This window comes from Microtus oregoni, unplaced genomic scaffold (assembly GCF_018167655.1).
Source record: "Microtus oregoni isolate MIOR12 unplaced genomic scaffold, Mior012 000042F_ref0000377, whole genome shotgun sequence".
NCBI classification, from domain to species: Eukaryota; Metazoa; Chordata; class Mammalia; order Rodentia; family Cricetidae; genus Microtus; species Microtus oregoni.
The window spans coordinates 1307835-1333717 of NW_024543209.1; the positions used below are offsets into that span (position 1 = coordinate 1307835).

General features: G+C 38.8%; 1 protein-coding gene across 6 annotated transcripts; it reads left to right on the top strand.

Moving 5' to 3' along the window:
• Positions 1-149: 149 nt before the first annotated feature.
• On the top strand, positions 150-24480 carry LOC121434150 (nucleolar protein 8-like). 6 transcript variants are annotated; one of them, XM_041632989.1, is made up of 17 exons: positions 150-233; positions 1398-1553; positions 2152-2214; positions 3963-4041; positions 6121-6256; positions 6920-6988; positions 8067-9872; positions 11260-11373; positions 12275-12397; positions 12639-12729; positions 14644-14779; positions 15972-16049; positions 19280-19551; positions 21664-21802; positions 22679-22743; positions 23117-23196; positions 24380-24480. In XM_041632989.1, exons 2-17 carry the CDS (start codon positions 1415-1417, stop codon positions 24428-24430), a joined length of 3441 nt encoding a protein of 1146 aa, XP_041488923.1. In that variant the 5' UTR covers positions 150-233; positions 1398-1414; the 3' UTR covers positions 24431-24480. The 6 variants fall into 6 exon arrangements, with proteins under 6 accessions (XP_041488923.1, XP_041488924.1, XP_041488922.1 ...); XM_041632990.1 differs by having other exon boundaries at positions 224-345; XM_041632988.1 differs by lacking the exon at positions 150-233 and adding an exon at positions 414-714.
• Positions 24481-25883: the final 1403 nt, after the last annotated feature.

Here is a 25883-nt window from a genome sequence, read left to right on the forward strand (position 1 = left end):
TTCCAAACCGAACGTCGAGCCCGCCCCCTCAAGCTGCCTTTGAGCGGCCCGAGCCCTTTCGTCACTGAGGGGGCGGTCCCGGGAAGCACGAGGAAAAGAGTCTCTTTATTATTGTTCCGCTCTCCCACTTCCGCCTTACTTGACCCGGAAGTCGGGCTTCACGTGGCGGCACGTCTTCTCTGTAGGAATTACGGAACTTTTTCCTCGGCTCTTTTACAGACGTGGAAGAGAAGGTAGCGGAACGTTAGTTAGAATGAAGGCAGATGAAATAAAGAACCCTCGGGAACTGCGTCGAAACGGAACCTTAGGAGACCGGGTTGGAAACCCTGCAGGAAAGAAAAGAAAGTGCGCCTGCTGGCACGTGTAAATTAGACGTTGGGGGCTACGCTGCGCTAGTGCTGAGGGGCAGCTTCTTGAGCGTGTTGTCGTGTGAGAAGTGATGGGCTGTTGGGCCTAACCTCTCGTCTCCTCTTCTTGGGACTTCTCGGAGGAGGAAGGCGGGATGGGTAGGATGGAGCGGAGGCTGCCAAGAAGTGTTACATTGTAGATGTTTCCCAGACAGCAGGTTTTGGCTTTGCGCTCCTGCCGGCCGTTTTGTGATCTCGGCTTGGAAGCCGTCAGCCAGCTTTTGAGGAAAGTTTGAGTGAGAGCTGAGCATCTACTGAGAGCTAAACGAGATGGAGGGACCTCCCGAAAACCTTTCCAGCAACCATGGTAGTATAGTGTTAACAGTTTCAGGGTCTGAGCCTTGCTTCACCACTGGCATTTTCTAAGTGGCTCTGGGAGAAGTCTTAACCTCTCCTGCCACGCAAACAGTGAGAACCACGCAAAGTACTTCGTGCAATTGAGGCGCACAGTGGGGGAAAAATGTTGAACGTATAACTTTAGTTCCCGTCTTTCTGCCTGAGCAGTGCTCTGGGGACACTTGTATTATGCTGTACTGTTGTAGCTGCGGACTTTATCTCTGTTATGACTATGGAGCTCCAAGATGGAGATAGCCTTTGACTTACTATTTTGTCAGTAACTGTTAAAATAAATGTCCAAACGAATCACGGGGTGGGAGGGTGGGAACACCCAATTCTGTGAACACCCAATTCTGTGAAAAAGAAATGAAAAAGGTAAGATAAAGTAACTGTGGTTGTGTTGTATACAGAGAAAAGATCGGGGTGTCTGTGCACGCGGGCGCGCGCTGTGCAGGTGGGTGCAGTTCCAAAGTGTGTTCATTGAGAACGTGAATGTAGGGCCTTTGTAAAATTTCCTTTTATAAAATCTGAAGAATACAAATAGCGAGGCGTAGTTCCATAAGACCAGATTTGGCACAGAAGTTTCAGGGAAAAGAGTTGTGTTTTATTTGTGAAAAGCTCTTAAGTGTTTTCTACTCAAAATTACTTTTCCAGATGAATGCCCAGTATTCATGAAAGCCAACAGAGAAATGAAGCGCCTCTTTGTGGGTGGGCTTGGACAAGGCATTTCTGAGACAGACTTACAAAATCAGTTCAGCAGATTTGGAGAAGTATCTAATGTGGAGATCATCACTCGGAAAGATGACCAAGGTAAATCTATAACTATATATTATATATAAATATATAACTGAATATATACCAACTCAGGGCAGGTATTACAAAAGAAAACAACTCTGGAGCTGAATTTTAGCACTGAACATTGAAAATGATATATGGCCTCCTTGAGGTACTGCATATAAAAGTTAATTTTGGAACAGAAAAATTATAAAACATTTAAATTTCCAAAACGTCTTTACTTTGAATTTTAGGAGTCAACATTCTAGCATTAAGTCTCTTGTTGAGTAGAATGTCACTAGCATACAGTCAAGATGTGTCTTAACTCGAGGGTTTTTTTTTCTTACTCATTTTATTTTTTTAAAAAAAAACCTTGTGTTTTATAAAAATTAAGTCTTTGGTCTGGTGTGCAAAAAGTATTTTTTCAAAGAATAAGTGTTTATAAACTTTTAAAACTTGGAACAATTTTTAGAGCTGTACATGGTCGTGCACACTTTTGATCCCAGCACTAAGGAAGCCAAGGTAGGTCACTGTCTGAGTTCAAAGCCAGGCAGTCATCTCATAAAAAACAAAAACTATTGAGATTTACATTGTTCTCTGGATATGAATTAAATGAGCAAATTTTCTTTTTTAGGAAATTCACAGAAGGTCTTTGCATATGTTAACATCAAAATAACAGAAGCGGACCTGAAAAAATGTAAGATCATCATGTACTTTTTATTCTATTTGTCAGTGTGGTTGTGTAACTGAAATGACTTTGGTTCCATATCTAAGCCTCACTAGTCACTTTGAGTTGTGTAGATTGGCAACCATGATCAAGAGAATTCTGTGGCCATATATCTCATGTTTCACTTTATTCAGTTAGTGTCAGAAGATCTAGTATCACAAGCTAGTAGCCTTGCGCAGAAACTACTGTTTTCAAATAATTTAAACAAAGGACCAAACTTCCATAGACATTGCCTATTACACTTACCCCACTGGACATTATGCCACACTTCTCTTAAGACCATTCTTTTCTTGGGCAGCTAAACTTTTGTCTTTTAGACCTGTCATGAAAGGACACTAGAATATGACATTGTCAGACCCTATCTTTGAAACTATGACATCTATTACTAGGAGATTAGTAAAGCTATGGGTCAATATTAGCTGTCAATGATTAAAATGGCGGAGATGATTTATCATTCTGTTGATGTCTGTTAATGTATTTTGATTTCTTGGAAGTCAAAAAAGAAAAAGGCACTGAAAAGCAAGTAAAAGACACATACCATTGGAAGAAAATAGTCAGTCTTTAATAACATTTGCAAACATTATTTTTGGTGTGAGTATATATAAGGTAGTTTATTTAAACTTCTCAGTCCAGCAAATGAAAAGATACAGTGTCTTAACTTGTAACGTTACTGTAAGGATTGAATAGTACATTAGAACACAGTAAAATATCTACCTGCACGGAAGATTTTGTTAGTAGTTACATTAAGGAAGCTGACAAAAGGTATTAGAAAAATCAACCACGACGGCACAACAACTGAAGCATGTTTCAATCACTGGCTAATGTGTGTGTTTGAACATGCTTTGCGATGGTGACTGGATTGAGGTGAAAGATAATGCTACAGCGGAGGCTGGGGAGATGGCTCAGAGGTTAAGAGCACTGGCTGCTCTTCCAGAGGTCCTGAGTTCAATTCCCAGCAACCACATGGTGGCTCACAACCATCTGTAATGAGTGAGATCTGGTGCCCTCTTCCTGACTGTAAGCATCCAAGCAGACAGAATAGTGTATACATAATAAATAAATAAATCTTAAAAAAAAAAAAAGATAATGCTATAGGATCCCAAAATGTACTCTCATTCACCTTGAAAAGATTTCATTGTTTATTTATAGTGTAGAAAATAACAAAATAGTAAATAAATAGTTATTCACCAGAAGTTCCTAAAATGAATCGATAAACAATGTGCACATAAGTTTTGCTTTACAGTTTATATATTATTTTTTCTGTCATCCTTCAAGTAACTGAGAGAAAGAAACCTCAAGCAGGGACTGAAGGAATGACTCAATAGTTCAGAATTTTTGCTCCTGTTACAGGGGACCCAAGTTCACTTCCTAGTACCCACATGGGTGACTAGCAGTCACTTATGACTACAGATCCAGAGGATCTGATGCCCTCTTTCAACCTTCAGAGGTATTCACACACAAATGAGCATATTAACATGCACACACACATGAAATAAAATGCTTGAAATAAATATAAATTTTTTTTTAAAAGAAGAGGGAGAAAACTTCTAACTGGTCAGAATAATACAGAAAGCTTAGCTTCACTTTTTCTTCTATATTTTAGGTGTCTCTTTGTGACTAATAAACCTATTTTTCTAGTACTAAGTAATTAAGGGGGGAAAAGGTGCTGAAATACAGTTTTGCACTGAAATGAACTTTGGCAATTCTTTACTGTATAGGTATGTCTGTTTTAAACAAAACAAAATGGAAAGGTGGAACACTAAAAATTCAGCTAGCAAAAGAAAGCTTTTTACACAGGTAAGATTTTCTCTGCGTGTATTTAAACCTATTTTCTTTATAGTATAATTGCTTTTATAAGTTTGCCTAACTAATTTGAAATTATTGAAAATATTACTAGTTTTCGTGATTAGTTTCACAACTTAATGCAACCTAGAACCACCTGGGAAATGAATTTTAATGTAGTATTGTCTACATCAGGTTGACTTTCTGAAGGTTGTTTGTGGCAGATTGCCTTGATTTATTTCATTGATCTGGGAAATCCTAACCTAGAAGCTGATGGTGCCTTCCCCAGTTTGAAGCCTTAGACTAAAGGGAAAGGTAGCTGAGGAGTATGTATGTGTTCATTTATTTTCTCTCTGTTCTTTACTGTGGGTGTGACTAGGTGCTTCAGGTTCCTGCCTTAACTACCCTGCAGTATACTGTAATGGACTATAACCCAGAGTTGTGACCGTAAAGAAACCATTTCTTCCCTAGGTTGCTTTTTATTTGGGACATTTTATCACAGCAGCAGAAATGAAAGCAGGACACTAGAGCAAGTAGAGCTGAAGTCTTTTTCCACTCTCCTTTCATTCTAAGCCACACAGAAAAAGAATTCAATGCTGTTACATGTGCATGTGTATTGCATGTATATGTATTTCTTTATTTTTTCTTTCTAATACAATCTTCTATGGCTTTCCCCCTTTTGTAACAACTATAACAACTATCTGTATATCAGAAGTTCCTGTTACCACAGTGTCTCTTTGCTCTAAAAGACATTTAAACTATTTCTATCTCTTGCTATCTATAGATGATCCATTAGGATGTCTTATAAATATGAAAGTGTTTCTATGTCAAAAAGGTAAAGTTTCCTAAACTGAATTACACTTGTTGGTTTTGATTGTTAAGTGCAGTGTTATGCAAAGAGAGAAAGAAGATATATACATGAGACATTGTCCTGGTTACTTTTCTATTGCCACGATGAAGCATTTAATTTGGGGACTCATGGTTCCAAAGGGTTAGAGTCCATGACCAGTCATGGCAATAGGCAGACATGCATAGTGCTAGCGCAGTAGCTGAGCTTACATCTTACTTACAAGCATGAGGCAGAGAGAAAACCAACTGGGAATGGCTTAGGCTTTTGAAATCTCAGAGCCACACCCAGTGACACACCACCTTCAGCAAGGCAGTGTCTACTAATCTTTCCTAAAGAGTTCACCAACTGGGGCTGGAGAGATGGCTCACCGGTTAAGAGCACTGGCTGTTCTTCCAGAGGTCCTGAGTTCAATTCCCAGCATCCACATGGTGGCTCACAATCATCTGTAATAGGATCTGATGCCCTCTTCTGTCATGCAGGTGTTCATACACAGCACTCATACATAAAATACAAATAAATAGAATTAAAAAAAAAAAGTTCACCAACTGGAGTCCAAGAATTCAAATATGTGAACCTATGGGGCCATTCAGAGACATAATAATTCTGCATGTGATTTCAAAGATTATATAACAACTGTTAGAGCTTTCTTAGTCAAAACTAATTTCTCTAAGGAAAAGATTCAGCTCATTTTCAGAATAAAATATATTTAAGAATATGTGGATGAAAGAATTGGATATGTAGTCATGATGGATGGCTTAGCCTACATGATTTGACACCAGCCAGACATAATCAATCGATTAATCAATCAAACAATAAATGGATAAATAAAAGAATATATCGTTATATGTCATATAAAATAATTATTTTTTTATATCAGTAGAGCTTGTGGTTTGTGGTCTCCTATCTGCCATGAAGGAGAGTTGAGGCAGCTCATGTAGCAGAGCACAGGTGTGGGAGGGTACATTGTAAGTGTTTGCGAGTAGAATGGAAGCTGATGTAGACAAGTGTTAACAACGTGGGATTAAAGACATGTGGTTTGTTTTGCTTTTCAATGCTTTCTTGTCATTCTACAATGAAAATGTTTTGTGTGTTTAGAAAATAGTATAAGCAATTATGCTTTTAAAGAAGTGTTTTGTTTTCTCATGCTATATTGACATTTTGGTACTCACTCAGGGTTACCTGAATGGCACCGCTAAACATTTTTCATGGCTGATTTGCTTTTACTTGCCCTTCAATTAATACAGATTAGCTCAAGAAAGAGAAGAAGCCAAAGCAAAGAAAGAAAATCCAACCAGTGTCAACACCAACTTAGTGGAAAAGATGGGAGGAGTAGATTTCCATATGAAAGCTGTGCCTGGCACAGAGGTACCAGGACATAAAGTGAGTTTCCTTCAGTAACTTTGTCTGCCATATCTTCTGAGAGCTCATGTTTGTAGGTGTGTGACATCCAAAGCTGACGCTTTCTCTCCACTTTGGAACAGATAGCATGCAGGTCGAAGGTTTTGCTTCCTCTCCTAGGAGTCATCAATTGCCAGTTGCTTCTCCTCTAGGGGTGGGATTTCTTGAATCCTTACCCCATTCTTGCTGGGATTTCGGCTGGCTTCATGGTGTACAGGTCTTACATATGCCATCACAATGGATGCTTTCTCTCATTCCCTCACCTTCCCTCCCCCCTCTCCACTTTCTTCCTTCTTTCCTTTCTTTCTTTCTAGACAGAGTCTCCTATATCCCAAGCTGGTCTCAGACTTGATACTTAACTGAGCTTTTAATGCTCCCACCTCTACTTCCTGAGTGCTAGGATTGCAGGTGTGCCCCACTACATCCAGACCATGGCCACAGTTTTAATAGCTCTGTGTATGTGCATATATGTGTGTGTGTCTAAAATACTGTCCAAGATATAGTTGGAATTTTCTTTCATTTTTGTTTCCTCATACTTTTTTTGAGACCTTTTATTTTATTGTCAAAAACTTAAAAAATTACATTTATGTATTATTATTTCATTTATATTTATGACAATTATAAGTCCTTTTTTTTGTCTTTTAGAATTGGGTTGTGAGTAAATTTGGAAGAGTCTTACCCGTTCTTCACCTTAAGAATCAACATAAACATAAAATATCCTTTGGTCAGCATTTCACAGTAATTATTATTTCCCAGAGTAGTGGTAAAATATCTTTATGATTTCATCGCCTCTATTGATAAATTTTTAATTGTTTTCAGCATGTTACCTCTTTCTCTCAAGGTAAGCTAATTCTTCTACATATATAAATCACATTGAGAATAATGAGTGATGTGCAGTTTTATGCAATTAAGTGATATGAATCATTACCAAGGAAACATTTTTTTTTAAGATTTATTTATTTATTATGTATACAGTATTGTGTCTGCCTGCAGGCCACCATGTGGTTGCTGGGAACTGAACTCAGGACCTTTGGAAGAGCAGGCAATGCTCCCAACCGCTGAGCCATCTCTCCAGCCCCAAGGAAACATTTGTTAATGTATGAATTTTATTACAAGCTGAACATGGTGGCACATACCTTTAGTCCCAGCACTTGGGAAGCCGAGGCAGATATCTCTGTGAATTCAAGTCTAGTCTCGTCTACATGGCAAGTTCCAGCCAACCAGGGCTATGTAGTAAGATTCTATCTTTAAAAAAATTCTTAGTACTTATGAATTTGCAAGCCTTTGCTATGGAGCAGTGCAGGAATAGAGAATAAGGGGCCATTGTTAAAGAAGACTTATGAGAAATTGAGGTAGTTTTATAAGAAACTTATAAAGTAGTTCTTAAAAGAAGATACTAGGTAAAAATAGGCCAATAAGCAAGAAAAGCGTGTATGGAGAAGTCATATGGAACCCAAGGTCAGCAAATTCTAATGTCTATTCCACGAAGTCAGTTATCTGATACTTTCAAAAGCAGGCATCCTGTGCTTCTGTGCATACAGTATGTGTACACATCAGATTGCTGTAATGTTTATCATTGAAGTGATTTCTTTTAACTGATAATGGTATTGAATTAGCTTTGGATATGGTATAGTTAACTTATAGACCCTAGACACTTACTATGTTGATAGGAAATTGAAAGTCGATGAAACAAAGGACTTGTTCAAGATTTAGTAACATTTTTCCTGTTTCACCAGATTGGTAGGTTTCTCTAAAACTTGTTGCTGTTGCTTTTTCCTTGACTTTGAGTAACATAATGAAATATGATCCTTCAAAATACTGCCACAACCTAAAAAAGATATCGGAGGATTTGACAGAAACCATTCCCATAACTGACCTCACTTGGGAATTGGAAGGAGGCAATGACCCTATGAGTAAGAAACGTCGAGGAGAGTTTTCTGACTCTCATTTCCCTCCCCAGAAGATTAAGAAAGTGCAGAAGGGTCCCATGGAGTCCAAGGTTTCTAATATTAGTCTAAGGACTAATGAGGTGATGGAGAGTAACAAATCAACACAGCCAATGACTGCGCACAGGAAAGCCCCTAGTACTGCTGTTCCTTCTAAATCACTCCATGTGCCCAGTTCTGGTACTCAGAAACCTAAACACGTGGTTTTTCATACTTCTGACTTTGAAATTATCTGGAATAAAAGTCGTAAGTCTGATGATGACATTGACTCTGAAGAAGAATTAAAAGTGATGATTGCAAAAGAGGAAAACTTACAGAAAGCTAGGCATTCCTTGGTAAACGAATCTGAAAATGATCCTTTTGAAGTTGTAAGGGATGATTTCAAATCAGATACTCACAGCCTTAGTTCTTCAACCAGTTCAGGAAATGACAGTGACTGTGACTCCAGTGACACAGATGAAATTATTGTGATGAAGAAAAACACTGTTAAGGTAAAAAACAGTGCAGAATCTTCACAGCCAGAAAAGTCTATAAGCATGAGAAGTTCTTTTAAAAAGATAAAGCCTTCTAATGATTGTGTTGAAGTACAGAATACTAAAAGCAACAAAGAATCAGCCCTGGGTCATGAAGGAAAGTTTCTGAATCCTAAATTTCCACCTGACTCCAACACCAGTGACAGTGAAGAGTCTGAGGAAGATGAAGAATATAAAGCCTTGATGAAAAACTGTCCCCGAGTGAACCTCACTTTGGCTGATTTGGAATGCTTGGCTGGCAGTCATCAGAAGGTTCCAGGAAACAATGAGAGTGATGGCTCACAAAACAGCAGCCACTGCAAATTTAATACAACCTCCAAGAGTCCTAAGACATCCAATGACCTGCACAGTGGCCGGCAGTGCATTTGTCCTGAGGAGATTGTGGCTTCCCTTTTAGAGGAGAACACTTACAGCAGACAAAAAACAGAGAAAACCATCTTAAAACCAAAATTCCAGGCCTTTAAGGGAATAGGTGGTCTCTATGCAAAGGAGTCAGGGGATAAAACTTTGAAAGAGACTGTTGACTTTAATAACATCAATGAACAATCAAGGAGCTCCTTGAAACATGAAGAGCCTGACAGAGTTTTTATAGAAAATGGATCCAAGTGTGCTAATGGCTCATCAAATAAATTGACTTCATGCCAACCTGCAAAGAAGGTAAACAGCCCAAACCACATTCAGTCTCCAAAGAGACAGTCTACTTCTGAGAGCCAGAGCCATAAAGTCATGTCCTCTACCTGTTTTGACAAGGAAAGTCAGAATCCTCTCTCATGTCCGTTGCCATTAAAAGGTAAAAAGTCCCTAAGTGTTAGTGCAAAGAGTCACAAGATAGAGTCTGACAGAGACACTTGCCATCAGCCTAAAAGTAGAAAAGCATCAGAGAAAGAGGACACTGATTCAAACAACATGACATCTCTTGAGAAACCACCGAAGGTGTCTTTCAGGGAAGACCCTCAGAAAAGCACAGCTAGTTTCTCACTTTCTGTCAGTGATGCATCATGTATGAGTGCTAAGGATAAACATGCTGAAGACAACCAGAAGCGACTAGCAGCCTTGGCAGTGTGGCAGAAAGCCAGAGAAGTGCAGAAGAAACTGGTGCACAATGCATTGGCAAATTTGGTGAGTGCATTTTCAGTCTATGGATTTGACTGTCTCAAGGTCAAGATTTTCCTTCCTGTGTAGGTGTGTCCTCGTAGAGCTCATTGTCTTTTTCACATTCACTACTCAGTAATTTTAGTCCTTGAGGTAAAAGTTTATATCACAGTTTATATACAAGTTTACATGCAAACTGTAGTTTGTATAGTGGTTACGGCTAGAGTTCTATCTTGATGGCATTTACAGTAATGAGCCTTTGTATGGCAAGCAGGCAGTCACAGTCACTTCGAACACCAAGTCACCTAGGTTTCCTCAACCATACTGAGTAATGTAAGGGAGTAGAAGGAATTTTACTGATGTGGAGAAAAAGCGAGGGAGGTGAAAGATCTTCCTGTAAAAGGGAGCCATTTGTCGAAAAGTAAAATTTTTTTTTTCATGACACTGGTATTTCTAAAATGAAGTAGCACTGATTAGCAGGGTAGGTTATGCAGAGACTGTAGAGGGGGGAATTTTATTCCTGAAGCTGTGAAAAACTGATGAATTTTTATACAAGCATTAAAGATTAGTTGTATACATTTTGTCTTTGTTTTTTTGAGACAGTTCTCTGTGGCCCTGGCTGTCCTAGAACTCACTTTGTAGACCAGACTACCCGGAAAATCACACAAATCAACCTGCTTCTGCCTCTGCCTCTGTCTCCCGAGTACTGGGATTAAAGGCATGTGCTACAATACCCAGCTATTTGTGTACATTTTAGAATAGGAGTTGGCATTTTACAATACACAGAGCTTCCAGCCCAAATAGTTTTTTTTTAAATAAATATTTATTTATTTATTTATTATGTATACAATATTCTGTCTGTGTGTATGTCTGCAGGCCAGAAGAGGACACCAGACCTCATTACAGATGGTTGTGAGCCACCATGTGGTTGCTGGGAATTGAACTCAGGACCTTTGGAAGAGCAGGCAGTGCTCTTAACCACTGAGCCATCTCTCCAGCCCCCCAAATAGTTTTTAACCCACAACAAAGACTGTGACTTGTAGTATCTAAAGTGTTTACTCTAAATCTTTACAGATAATGTTTGTTAGCCTCTATTTTAGAGATTCTTCAGGTCATGACATAAACAATAAATATAATGGAGTCATATCTGGAAGCAAGGAGAACCTTTTAGATGTCAAGGACCACAACCATAACAGTGGTGGTTCTTAAAGATACCTTGGTCAAATTAATAGAGTTTGATTGTTACTGGATATAGGAGAAAGGAGGCCTGAACTTCTGTCTTGGAGAAATAGCAGATGATAATGGTATTCCCTGGACAAGGAAAAGAAGCATAAGGGATGGGAGAAGACGATAGATGTGGACATGGCTAGACTGTTGGCGGTCTTGAAATGTGATGCTGCTTGTGTTTCACTAGGATGGTCATCCAGAGAACAAAAAAACACACATTGTCTTTGCTTCTGATAATGAAAGTGAAACGGAAGAGACATCCACTCAGGAGCAAAACAGTCCAGGAAAGGAGTTGGTGACGGTAAGGCCTTCCAAATATTAATCTACTTTCCAGATTCCCACACTTGTTTTCCTTTTTTGTGGTAGGAATGCTGTGTACCCTAGGCTGCCTTTAACCTGAAAAGTTCTGCATCAGTCTGATTCCACAGTATACCAACACAGCAGCTGTAGCATCTGTTATATAGCAAGAGGTCCACACAGCTACTACTTCTGCATAAAATGCTAGCAACTGCCTTGTTGCCCAAGCCACCACATCCTGAGATAGCAGGGGTCTTGGAGATGTTTCTTACCCATGAAACTGTTTGCTACTTCATACAAAGTCTCATCATTATTCATGCTAGACTATGGGGAGTGTCCTTGCTTGTGGTTATTAATTCCCAAATCCAAGTGGCAACAGGGCATGTGGATTAATAACCCAGGAGTCCAGTTAACTATGCCTGAGTCAGAGTTTTCATCTGGCCCACCACACACTTGTTTCTGTAACTGCTGTTTTGTTTTGTTTTTATTTTGGGTTTCTTTGTATAGCCTTGGCTGTCCTGGAACTTTTTCTGTTGACCAGGTTGGTCTCAAACTTAAAGAGATCTGCCTGTCCGGGCGGTGGTGGGGCACACCTTTAATCCCAGTACTCGGGGAGGCAGAGGCAGGTGGATCTCTGTGAGTTCAAGGCCAGCCTGGTCTATAAGAGCTAGTTCCAGGACAGGAACCAAAAAGCCAAGGAGAAACCCTGTCTCGAAAATTTAAAAAAAAAAAAAAAAAAGAGATCTGCCTGCCTCTGTATCCCAAGTGCTGGATTAAAGGCATGTGCCACCACTGCCCAGCGGGTTGTTGGTTTTTAAATATAGCATAAAATTAACATTAGCAAGAAAATGCTGATTATTTCAGTTAATAAATATTTCTTTTTTTTTTTTCAATCTATATAACAGGAATCTGTGGGTAAAGCATCTGGGAAGTTGTTTGATAGCAGCGATGATGAAGATTCAGATTCCAAGGAGGACAGCACCAGGTTCAACATTAAACCTCAGTTTGAGGGCAGAGCTGGCCAGAAGGTTAGTGAAGATTGAAAACACAGACAGTAGCAGCATGTCTAGGTTTTAGAGGTAGTCCTTAAATAGGTAGGGCACAGTTCAGTGTGGGGTAATTTTTGTGGGAGTGAATCCTCTCTCACCTCTTACTTGTTAATATCCAGTGCAGTTGTGCAGATGGTAGTTATGAATTTCAGAGGGTGAGGAGGTACTTAGAGACTTTTTCAAAATGTGCTTATCATGACAGTGTTTCTTTTCCATGTAGCTCATGGATTTGCAGTCTCATTTTGGAAATGATGAGAGATTCCGAATGGACTCTAGATTTTTAGAGAGTGACAGTGAAGAGGAACAGAAAGGTAACTATTTACTGTCCCAACAGCCCTGCTATCAAAGCTAGGAAGTCACCTGGTGCTTCTCCTTCATTTAACACTGGAAGAAACTATACTCTAAAATGAATTGTAGCTGGGCAGTGGTGGCACATGCGTGCCTTTAATTCCAGCACTTGGGAGGCAGAGGCAGGCAGATCTCTGTGAGTTCCAGGCCAGCCTGGTGCACTTGGGATGCAGAGGCAGGTGATCTCTGTGCATTCGAAGCCAGCCTGTTCTACAGAGTGAATTCCAGGATGGTCAAGGTTATTTAAACCCTGTCTTGAAAAACTAAATAAATAAACAAATGAATTAAACAGAGTTTTTAGTCAGATGTATACTTAATAATTCTTAAGTTTCCTTATATGTATTTCAATATAACATAATTATATTAAATTAGAAAACACAGAAGATGACTAATTTATATTTAATAGGAAGAGTCTTTATCTTTCTCTGGTGTACATGCTGTGTGCTTGTTTTGGGGTTAGTTGGGTGGTTTGTTTGTTTATTTATTTGGGTTTTTCGAGACAGGATTTCACTGTAGCTGTTGAGCTTGTCCTGGAACAGACTAGGTTGGTCTCGAACTCACAGAAATCCACCTGCCTCTGCCTCCTGAGTGCTGGGATTAAAGGTGTGTGCCACCACCGCCCGGTAGTAGTTGGGTATTTTTAGGGTGCTGGTTCATATGTTTCTTTTCTTCTTTGAAACATGTGATCCTCCTCCCTCAGATTCCTACTTAGATTACAGCCATGCACCTAGATGCTCATGTTTTTTCATTTATCTATTACTTATCTGTCTGTCTGTCTATCTTCTATTCCTTTCCTGTGTTTTCATGAATTTTTTTCTTTTATTACCATCTATAGGGATGGATTTGTAGACAGATATTGCTTAAATTTGACTTTATTATAGAATATCTTTTTTTCTCTATCTCTGCTGGGCATAGTAGTCTGCACTGGCATCTGTAGTTTTCAGAGTTTGCGGGCCCTTCTGGGTGTTCATTGAGAAGTCTTCATTGAGAAGTTGGGTGTAGTTTTAATAGTTCTGCCTTTATGTCACTTGTTCTTTTTCCCTTGCAGTTTCCAATATTCTTTCTTTGTTCTTTATGTTTAGTTTTTTGATTATTATTTGACAAGGAGACTGTTTTCTGGTTCAATCTGTTTGGTGTTCTGTGTGCTGCTTGTACCTTATAGGCATGCCTTTCTTCAAATTAGAAAATTTGTCTTTGGTGATTTTGTTGAAAATATTTTCAGGGCCTTTGAGCTGGGGTTCTTTTCCTTCTATTCCTATTATTCTGAGGTTTGGTCTTTTCATAGTGTTTCAGATTTCCTAGATGTTTGTGTCAGGATTTTTTTAGATTCAACATTTTCTTTAACCAGTGCATTATTTCTTCTATTGTGTCTTCTACACCTGAGATTCTGTCTTCTATCTCTTACATCCTGTTGGTGAAGCTTGCCTTTCTAGTTTCTGTTCCCTTACTTAATAGTTTTCATTTCTAGAATTCCCTCAATTTGTGTTTTCTTCAGTGCCTCTTTTTCCATTTTCAGTTCTTGAACAGTTTTATTCATTTCCTTCAACTGTTTTTTCTTGGCTTTTTTTCAGGGATTTCTTTCATTTCCTCCAGTTTTTTGTGTTTTACGTTATGCGTTTTAGTCTTTAAAAGTTTTAGACTTGCCACCAAAGACATTAATCTAGATTTTATTTTCTCAGTTATAAATAGAAGTGGGATATTTTGTTAGCTAGTCATATGATTTCTATGTTTTTGTGGCAAGAATTCTGGAGAGAGATATTAACAGATCTGAGGCTAAACATGTGATTTGGTGTACTTTGCATGGATTTGCACCTATGATGATTGGGGTTTCTATAGCAATGAGTGTTAAGAGATGACTGCTTATTCTCTTTCCTCAGAGTTAAATGAAAACCAAACTAATGAAGATGAACTTGCTGCAGAAAGAAAGCAAACACTGAATGTTGTGCAAAGTGTTTTAAACATCAACTTGAGCAACCCTACAAGCAAAGGATCAGTAGCTGTTAAGAAATTTAAGTATGGCTTATGCTCTGTCCCATTCGTGATAGTTTCACTTTGTCATAAGTGCCTAGGGAACTTAATTTAAAACTCATTTTTTGTTTTGTTTTTTTTTTCTTGTGATGCTTATAGTTTAACCTAGGGCCATAAATATTGCCACTCATTTGTTTTTCCCCTGAGTTATATACCAGCCCATCTGAGTCCTTTATAAATTACTGGGGAGAACAGATAAGTTCTGTAATTCCTAGTGTTCTAGGAATTCAAAGAGGATCAATTTCAAGACGACATAGGCTACTTAGTGATCTCTCAATCACAGAACAGGGTACAAGGCTCTGAGCCCAAGAGAGCCATGGTTGCCTGGTGCCAGGACTTCATGGGGCCAAAAGGCGAGAAACCATGCTCGAGAGATGAGCCCTCACTCGTGGAAAATGGCTACAGGTGGAAAAGAGGGTCCCTCCATTAGTGTTAGATGGAGGGGCCCAGTGATTCATTAGTTGGAGAAGCAAGGCTGTCAAATGTGGACTGGGTTCCAGGGTCCTGGCTTGCCTCAGACTGCCTGTAGGCAGGATGAAGACTAGTAGAGTCTTTTCTGATCAGGGAACCAATGCTGTATTTTAAAAAGTGCAAGAAAAAAAAGCAAGTGACAGAGTTCACTTGGAGGAGTATTTTATTAGGGGAAAGGAAATGTAAAAAGGAAGAAGGTGAGGGGGGAGACTGGCCTATGAGGACAGGAGCAGCAGAAAAGAAGGGAGAGGCAGAGGGTGGCGGGAAAGACAGAGAAACAGGCAGAGAATCAGAGAGGGAGAGAGAAAGAGAGGGATGGGAGGTGGGCAGGGCCCTTTTAAAAGGGAATATAGTGAATGTGTACAGGAGGTGTCCTTAGTGGCTATTGCTGAGGATGTATCCTGTCAGGACCCTAAGGGCAGGCCAGTACAGATGCCTGCATACTAACAAAAACTGTTTAAGGAAAAGGGATTATTCAACTCAGTTTGAGATTGTAGTCCATCATAGTGGGAAAGCCTGAGCATCAGAAGCCTAGTTTAGACAGCCTGCATTGAAACTCTCTTTGAAGGTGAATCTACATTGTATCAAGCAAACAATTGAAACTAACCATCACAGCCTTTTAATTAGTGTCTTTGTAGTGATAACTTGTAAATTGCCATTAATGTTTCAATTTATCTCTATTTCAACCTGTATTCTTTTTACATAGGGATATTGTACGTTATGACCCAACAAAGCATGACCATGCCATTTATGAAAGAAAACAAGAAGATAACGAAAAAGAAAGGTAAATCCTAGTCTGTATTCCCTTTAAATTTTGATGAAGCTGCAGAGTTAGTGACTTTAATAAGATGCATAAAAGTCCTCTGCTTGAACAAATAAAGTTTTTTAGGTCTGCCCAGGGCCAGAGTTAGGCATTAAAGGATTTTAAACTGAAGTCTGTAAATTTCTGTAAAGAGGGTAATTGTGACTAAATTAGGCTCTTCAGTCAGATAGCTTCTGTTGTAAATACTTTCTTGCAGGGCATGGTGGCTCACACTTTTAATCCCAGCACTTGTGAAGCAGAGGCAGGTGGATTTGAGGCCAACCAGGTCTACACAGAGAAACCCTGTCTTGAAAATCAAAGCTAAAAAAAAAAAAATTAAGTAACAAAAAATTAAGAAAAAAAAGCATGTGGACATTGAAATTTGTATCATATGTAAGTTTTTTATATATATGGGTGTCCTACCTGCATGTTCATTTCTGCACCATGTGCATGCCTGGTGCCTGTGAGGCCAGAAAAGGGTGCCAGTTCCCTGTAACTGAAGTTACATACAGACTGGAATTAGAGACAATTATGAGCAGTTATGTGGGTATTGGGAATTGGACCCAGTACTCTTAACTGATGAGCCAGCTCCCATATATAATTCTTGCATAGTGTGAAATATTTTTTTCATTAAGTATTTCTTTTTTTTTTTTTCATTTTCGAGACAGGGTTTCTCCGTAGCTTTTGGTTCCTGTCCTGGAACTAGCTCTTGTAGACCAGGCTGGCCTCGAACTCACAGAGATCCACCTGCCTCTGCCTCCCGAGTGCTGGGATTAAAGGCGTGCGCCACCACCGCCCGGCTTCATTAAGTGTTTCAAACTCTAAAACCATTCTTGGGGGCACCAGGCACATACATGATACACATACATACAATGCAGGAAAAATACTCTTATACATAAAAATAAAGCTCTAAAAAAGAAAAAAAAGTTCTTAGCATGCAATTAAGGGGTAAGTAAGCAATAGTCTAGATTTGACTATTAGACTACAGAAGTTTGCCAGCTCATGCTTTAGATAACGTTTTCACAGATGTGATATTTGTTTAGGAACCGTTTTCTTAAATTTCATGTCATTTGCCTCTGAAGATTAAGAATCTTCAAACCCATGGCTGATTCCTGTAAAACCAAACAAAAAAGCAAAAGAGCCCTCCCTTTCCCTTTTATTTTCACTCTTTCCTATTAACACTTAAAGTAACAAGAAGAAACCAGAAAATACCTTCAGTAGTTACCTGGACATTTCTTTAGCTAGATTTCCATGACATTTAAGTATATGCTCTGTTTTCTTCATTACCATATGTATCAGTGTTTCTAGAATTTCTCCTCTAAATCCCAGTACAATTTTGTTGACTTTCCCAACCCTTACAACCTCTTAAAGGCCATGTAGTTTCAACTAAACAGCATCTTCAAGACCCTTCAGGCTTTTGCCATGACCCCAGTCTCAGAAGTCACATTTCCTATGTTCTCTTTCTACAAGAGGTAACTAGGTTGAGTCTGTGCTCCAGGAATTTCCAGTGGATATTTACTTCTAATTCTATAAAGTATCAAGGACAAATTTAAGTTCCCATATGGTAGTTCAATATGACACTGGTATTCGTAGAGTTCAGTTTTCATAGGTTTACTTGTATGAAATCTAGTTTGGCTGACTTAAGAAGTATAAACGATTTGTCTGAGATGGTCTGTACCATTAAATAGTTAAATAGCCCTCTAGAGGCTCAGAAATCCATGTGGAAGAGGAGTCAGAAAGATTGTTAAGAGTCAGAGGTGAGGGATGACTCCAAGGTAGCAATATCTTCTAGACACAACAGGACTGATAAACATGAACTCACAGGAGACTGTAGAAACAGTCACAAGGCTTGCACAAGTTCAAGCCAGATGGTGCCCCCAGAACTGGAAGGGACAACTGGACATGAACTCCCACCCCTAACTAAGTAGCTGTCTGCAGTTGACTCCTGCTAACAAAAGAAGAATGGAGTCTCACTAGGTACTAACCACACTTCAGGAGAGGCTCCACGTCCAGGACTAGTTGGCCAACATAAAACAAACTCAGTGGTATTTTTGTAGAATTTTAGACTTTCATTTTTGTGTTTTTGAGGTGTTTTTTTTTTAATGTGTGTTATTTATTTTTGGTTTGTTTTTGTTTTTTGTTTTGTTTTAATGGAAGACAAAGAGCATAAAGTTGGATGGATAGGGAAGTAGGGAGGAACTGGAAGAAATTGGGGAAGTGATAATATGTTCAAAATATATTTATGAAAAGCTATTTTCCAATAAATTTTTGTTGAAGAAAAAAAATAAACAGAACAATCCTGTTCACTTCCATTTTAAATAGTACATTAATTTTTGCTATTTTTCTTTCTATTTTTTTCTTGGTTTCTTTTGGGGAGAGGATTAGATTTTCAAGACAAGGTTTCTCTGTGTATTAGCTCTGCTGTCCTGGAACTCACTTTATAGACCAGGATGGCCTCAAACGTGCCTCTGCCTACGAGTGCTGAAATTAAAGGTGTACACCACCACCATCCAGACTGCTTTTTCTTATACATATATGGAATAGATTCTTTTTGGTTCTTTTAGACAGGGTTTCTCTAGGTAGCTTTGGAGCCTGTCCTGGAACTCTCTCCGTGGACCATGCTGGGCTTGAACTCACAGAGATCTGCCTGCCTGCCTCTGCCTCCCAAGTGTTGGGATTAAAGGTGTGTGCCACTACTGCCTGGCATGGAATATATTCTTAATTGGTAAACACTTTAATCTATTAGCTAGAAACTCAATATTATAAACATGCATATCTAAGATCAAACAAAGTATATTCATTTCTAAATAGATGACAATCTAAAAAAATTTTGCAAAAGATAATAATTGACATAGCACATTTGTAATTCACTTCTAAAAGAATTTTAATTGATTCCTTTTTCAAATTACAGAATTATAAATCTTAAAATAATCTTAAAAGTCATCTGGTTTAACCTGTTCACTTTGCAGATGAGAAAACCCTCAGGAAAGTTACTGACAGTTCAATTCCTGGAATGTAGTTTAAAGAATGTTAAGAAAATACTCATGTTTAGGATTTGCATCTGTTACAGATAATTTGTGTTAAAAAAAAATTCTTTCTGTTTAAGATTCAAGGATAAAGTTAAGATTATCTAAAGACTTTACCTTTCCTGATGTATAGAAAATTTTCAGAGCTTGTCTTTGTTACATGCATGTCTGTATTTGTCATTTCAGTAAAGCAAAAAGGAAGAAGAAAAGGGAAGAAGCTGAGAAACTGCCTGAAGTATCCCAAGACATGTATCATAACATCACTACAGATTTGAAAGAAATATTCCAACATACGAAGAGCACAGATGAAAAGGAAGAAGACACACCCTGGAATGAGGATTGGGGTAGAGAGGAAACTGAGGAAGTCAGTAATGCTGCAACCCTGACAAGTGGGGCAGAGCAGACCAGCGGGTTCACGTTCTCTTTTTTTGGTTCAGACACTAAAGATATAAAGGAAGGTGAGGGTTTTTTTTTTCTTTCCATCTCTTTTATTTCAGGGAGATTGAACTTAATTGGTGGAATTTACATTAAGTATAATCGATTTTGTGTATTATTTCAGTCTGCATAAACAATATCAGATTCAGTGTAGCCTGATTATAAATATGATGTCCCTACAGGGTTAAAAAAGTGATTTTTCATTAAAGGGAACAGACTTGAAGCTAGCTGATATGAGTGGAGGCTAAACATTAATGGCCCATTTCTTTCTTTCTATTACATGCAGACAGTCTTGGACAAGTGAGCTACATTTAGATAGCTGTTTCCTTTCTAGACAGTGTTCCTCTGTGTAGCCCTGGCTGTTCTGGAACTTGCTCTGAGACCTGCCTCTGCGTCTGCCTCCTGAGTACTGGGATTAAAGGTGTGTACCCTCCTGGCTATAGCTCTACTTCTTAATGTGTCTGGAGATGTCGTGACTAACAGAAAGGAAAAAAATAACCTTTTTGGAGTTATACAAATATGTCATGTCATCAATATGCCAGTTATTTCAAAGTTTATCCTTTTAGATTGGACAGAATGTAGTGGAAAATGTAAAAGCAAGTTCCTACAATTTTGCATCCTATTTCAGGTGATTTACCCTCAAAAGATCAAAAAAATTCCATGGATTTTAAAAATAACAAAATTGAAACCGTCCACTATTTAAAAATTGGGTGGGTGGGTGGGGGTGTGTTTGAGTGCCCTAGGAGGCTAGAAGAGGGAGTAGGATCCCTTGCAGCTGGAGTTACAGGCAGCCATAGCTTAGAGTATTTTGCTTCAGTCTCTTGAGTGCCAAGATGATAAATGTGTTCCACACTTGGATAAGACACTTTTTCAGAAGACTGTTCTACCAAGTATTCAAGTATGCATTTCATATACGAATTTTTGTGGGAATTTCCTATAAGAGGCAGGATGGGTGTGTGTGTGTGTGTGTGTGTAAAACTTTGAGAGCCAAGTGTGAGAAATATGTTAGCCCTATAATTAGACTTAGATACAAACAATCTTTCTTTCTTTCTTTCTTTCTTTCTTTCTTTCTTTCTTTCTTTGACACGGTTTTTCTGTGTAACAGTCCTAGCTGGCCTGGAAGGTAGACCAGGCTGGCCTCGAACTCATGGAGATCCGCCTGCCTCTGGCATGCTGGGATTAAAGGCATGCACCACTACCGCCCAGCAGTGATTGTTTGGTTTTTTTTGTTTGTTTGTTTGGTTTGGTTTGGTTCTATTTTTTAAAGTTGTTTGAAACTTGGAAAATTGTGAGAGATTCTGCAGGTCTCACAGCAGTTCCAGAAAGCAATTTAAGAGTTGAAAACACAAATATAAGCATGTGTCCCTTGTATATGAATAAGCAAGAAGAGACTTTGGTTTCATTGAGTGTTGTAGGCTTTTTGTTGTTGTTTTTATGATTTTCTGAGACAGAGTTTCTTTACATAGCCTTGCTTTTTCTGGAACTCATGTAGACCATGCTGGTCTCAGATTCACAGAGATCCAGACAACTACCTGTGCCTCCAGAGTGTGTAGTATTAAAGGCATGCTCCACCACCCAACCCTGTAGGCTTCTTTTTTTTTTTTTTTGGTTTTTCGAGACAGGGTTTCTCTGTGGTTTTGGAGCCTGTCCTAGAACTAGCTCTTGTAGACCAGGCTGGTCTCGAACTCACAGAGATCCGCCTGCCTCTGCCTCCCAAGTGCTGGGATTAAAGGTGTGTGCCACCACCGCACGGCTTTGCTGTAGGCTTCTTTTAACAGCACTTAGGTTATGCTTGTTCTTTGAAAATTATATTGCTCAACCATACACCTTTAGCTTTTAGCTCTTTTTATAATGTTATATTCCTTATCTGATCACTAAATAGTAGCTTTTAGTATTTTAAAATTGAAAATATAACCCTAATTATTTTAGATACTAGAACTGTAGCATGTTTGCCTATCATGAACAAGGCCCTGGATTTGAGCACCAAAACTGGAGGAAAAAAAATGATAATATCTATTTTAACATATTAGACGTTTACTCATGTTTGCATGGACAGGGAACAGTTTACTTTGTTTAGAAAACTACACTGTTGCTCATTCATAATTGTATAACCTTTCATTGTCATAACAATATAGACACCTATAGAACTGAGCCAGTGAAACATGGGAAGATAGTCTATCAGGAAGATCCCCGCTTCCAAGATAGTAGTTCAGAAGAAGAAGAAGAAGAAGAAGAAGTTACTAAAGAAGCAGATCACAAAAGGCCTAGCCCTGGGTAAGCGGTTTGTGTGTAAGCTGTGCCATGCTTTATAAAGTCAGTCAGACATGCTTCAGCAGCTTTATGCAAGCATCTAGGACAAATTTTTTCCAGCTCTACAGAGTTCTCTAACCTTTTTCTAACAGAGAGGGAGATTTTTAGATGGCAACTTGTAGCAAGTACGACATGGATAGGGCAGTGAGGTTGATGGGAGTATTCCTGGTTTGGAAATCAGATGCTGTAGCTGACTTGGATACCAGTTGGGGAACACTGGCAAACCAGGTAACAATGGGAATGAATATTGACATCCAGAATGCAAAAGACAGAGTCTATACTTAATTCCTCATTATCAAAACTAGATGGAAGACTGTTGAGTAGAGATGGGATATGGTCATTTTAGTGCAAAGTAACATGATCAAGTGCAGAGCAACTTTTTTTCCTGGTTTTCTTTTTTTTTTTTTTCTCCTGGTTTTCGCGACAGGGTTTCTCTGTGTAGCCCTGGCTGTCCTGGAACTCACTGTGTAGACAAGGCTGGCCTCAAACTCACAGAGATCTGCCTGCCTCTGCCTCCCAATTGCTGGAATTAAAGGTGTGTGTGCCATCACCATCCAGCTGCAGAGCAACTTTTTTTAAAGGGATATTTTATAATTTCACTGTAATTATTTCTTTGATTTTTGTTTGTTTTGTTTTGCTACTTGGGTTTCGTTTCTTATTTTGTTTTAGGCAGGGCTATGTCACCTAAACTACCCTTGAACTGATGCTTGGAATTCCTCATCCTCCTATCTCTGTTTTCCAAATGCTGGGATTACAGACATATACTATCCATAACAGCTGTAATAATTTCTTCTTATACATTGACAGTAATTTTTGCCTTTTTCTCTCACTTGTTTTCAGAGAAGCATTTCCTGTAGAGTGCACTAGATTTTTCTTTTTCTCTGAGAATGACGACAGACTTCATGGTAGGTCTATTCTTCCATTCAGTGGTGTGGAACAGGTAGTAGTACAACTCTTACTCATTGTGTACTCAACACAGCTACATCTGCAGGTTCTGACCCATTGTTCTCTAATGTGCTTTATTCCCCTCCATTATAAAGCTTTTAGGGGCCAATAGTGCTTCTGTTACCATGTTCATTGTTTGCCCATTATCAACAAGAGCTTTTTTGTTATACAGACTTGCTTAGATATTAACATACAAAAGCCCCAAGTTTTCACTACTCTACAAATCCACATGAAATCTCTGAGGCTGATGATGTACTAGAATTGGCAATATCATCATATTGTCCATTTTAATATTCAGTAATTTGCTGTCTCATGCTTCTGTTTTTCCCATAGGTTCTCACTTATTCTGGAGTGGTGTGGGAAGTAGTATTAGCAGAAATTCTTGGGAAGCCCGAACAAGTAGTCTCCTTATGGTGAGTAATTGTTTCTCCATTCTGATTTTCTCCAAAACCAGATACAGTATTATGTTAGTGTTACTTTTCCCCTAGTGTTAAGAACTGTAGGAATATGATTGAAAATTTAAAAATATGACAGCTGAAAACATGCCTTAAACTTTTAGAATTATACTACTAAAAAGAACTTAAAAGATTGTTTAATTCAACTATGATAGGTTTTGTGCAATCTGTAAAATTATGTATAATGGGGCAGATTTTTTACTTTGAATGATTGAGCTTATTAAGTATATAGAAAGCCAAACTAAAAGGATAGGTAGGTAGGTAGGTACGTAAATAGATAGATACATAGATAGATACTATCAAATCATGTACTTAAAACATTACAGCAGAAACTGAATAGGAGTTCCCAATGGAGTTTTCTGTCCATGCCTGAGCTTGACTTGGCTAAACTTCCAGCCTCTCTTTCCCACTAGAGGCAGCTGTATATCATAGAATAACCGTAGTAACATCTGGTGGAAATGATTCGTTTTCCAGCTGTTCTCAAAAGGCACTGTGTGTTCTTGGGCTGTCCTATTCTTCTTCCTTCTCTGTCACTGTGCTGCTAGGCCAACCAATTCCCAGACAAGGGTTCTTTTTTTTTTTTAATATTTATTTATTATGCACACAATATTCTGTCTGTGTGTATGTCTGCAGGCCAGAAAAGGGTACCAGATTACAGATGGTTGTGAGCCACCATGTGGTTGCTGGGAATTGAACTCAGGACCTTTGGAAGAGCAGGCAATGCTCTTAACCACTGAGCCATCTCTCTACCCCAGACAAGGGTTATTGGAGAACACTTGATTTAAAAAAACTGAGGTGTGCAATGATTGGGAAGGGGATCCCTGCTTCCAGAGCCAGCTTCCAAGTGATATCAAACAGCACATGGCAATTTACTAGTAAGGTGTACATTCCACAAATGCATGTCAGGAGCCTGGGTCATTTAAAGTGACTGGTCTAAGTCTAGCCAGTCTCCTAGGTTACAGAAAATCAGGAGGCTTCTCAAAGCCTAAGTTACAGTTCCCTAAACATAAAACAAAAATTGCATTCCAGTGAGTACTTCCAGAGTGGGTTTCTATGACTTTATAACTTAAAGTTTACTTCGCTGAGAGTAAGAAATTCGTGCTTATTTTTAATAACAGCTTTTTATTTTATGATTTTCTAGGATTGTCGGAAGAAACATAAAGAAGCTAAAAGGAAGTTGAAAGCAAATTAACCAACGTCAGCTTTGGTTTTGGTTTTGGCAGAAATGGCTGGCCAAATCTCCAAAAGAAAATTGTTTACTGGCAATGAAATTTCAGTGTGGAAGAATATTCAAAGCCTGGATGATGATATATCATTCTGATTGCTATTTGTTTCTGTGGAATTATTCTGTATCTCTTCCTTAGTGACTGTGTCCCAAAATTAACTGAGCCAGTTGTGGTGACACACACCTGTAGCCTCAGCACTTTAAGAGGGGAAGTGGGAGCATTGTTTGAGCCTTGAAGTTTTAGGCCACACAGTAACACCCCACCTCAGAACAATGTTCATTCTTGTTCTTCATCCTAAATAACTAGTGACCATCTCTTGGTGGGAGACGTACACAAAGCCCCATTTAATAAATGGTTTGATGTACTTGTGTTTATATATTTCTGACTATCCTAATTATTTTTTTACCTCCAATTTGTCTTTTAAAACTGAATTATAAGCCGGGCGGTGGTGGCGCACGTCTTTAATCCCAGCACTCGGGAGGCAGAGGCAGGCGGATCTCTGTGAGTTCGAGACCAGCCTGGTCTACAAGAGCTAGTTCCAGGACAGGCTCCAAAGCTACAGAGAAACCCTGTCTTGAAAAACTACAAAAAAAAAAAAAAAAACTGAATTATAAATCAGTTTTGAGTTCTCTATGTTCTGATGACAAGTTGAACTTTTTAATAAATGGTTCAGTATATTTGTGTTTGTTTCTGATTATTCTCAATACTCTACTTTTGTCCTTTAAAAAAACACAATAAATTACAAGTTAACTTGTGCTCTATTCTTGTATTCTGAAGACAAGTTGACTCTAATGTAGGCTATTCAGACCAACACCTAAAGAGTTTTGTGAGGACCAGGGAAAAAAGACAATACAGTGTGTTCTTGACCTTAGCCTCAACTAGTAAACAACATGGAGATGGGCCTGTCAGTCCCAAAAGTCCAACTAGACCTAAGTTTATGGAAACAGATTCCAAGTCCACATAATAGTGCAGGTTTCAGATTTCACTAAATCTAGCTAAGATTCAACATAGATAGGCCTCCTACTAAAATGAGCTCTCCCTAAGAGGGGTGGTAGTTGCATGCTTTTAATCCCATCATTCAGGAGGCAAAGGCAGGTGGATCTCTGAGTTTGAGGTCAAGTTGGTCTACAGAGTGAGTTCCAGGAGAGCCAGAGCTGCTCAAAAACAAAAAAGCTCTGTACAAAAGGGTGTTAGTCCTAAGCCTTATTGAGCTTTGATTGCACCTAAAGTTAGTGTAGTATTTATTGATAACACATTTTGCTTGAGCACAAAATTTATTGGTATCTATTTCTGGGTTGTTAATCATGTCTCCACTGCCTATGTCTGTGTCACTGAGATGCTCAATTCCTATGGTGTGGGTTTTTTGCTGATACTGTTTTTGTAAATTAGCATATAGGGATTGGAGAGATGACTGCAACT

What these genes read in the sequence shown, in the direction of transcription:
- LOC121434150 (XM_041632988.1), top strand. Translation starts at nt 678, where the DNA reads ATGGAGGGACCTCCCGAAAACCTTTCCAGCAACCATG. An exon ending in AGAAGCGGACCTGAAAAAAT is followed by an intron (nt 2,215 to 3,962) that starts GTAAGATCATCA and finishes TTTACTGTATAG; the next exon opens with GTATGTCTGTTTTAAACAAA. An exon ending in GAACAAGTAGTCTCCTTATG is followed by an intron (nt 23,197 to 24,379) that starts GTGAGTAATTGT and finishes ATGATTTTCTAG; the next exon opens with GATTGTCGGAAGAAACATAA.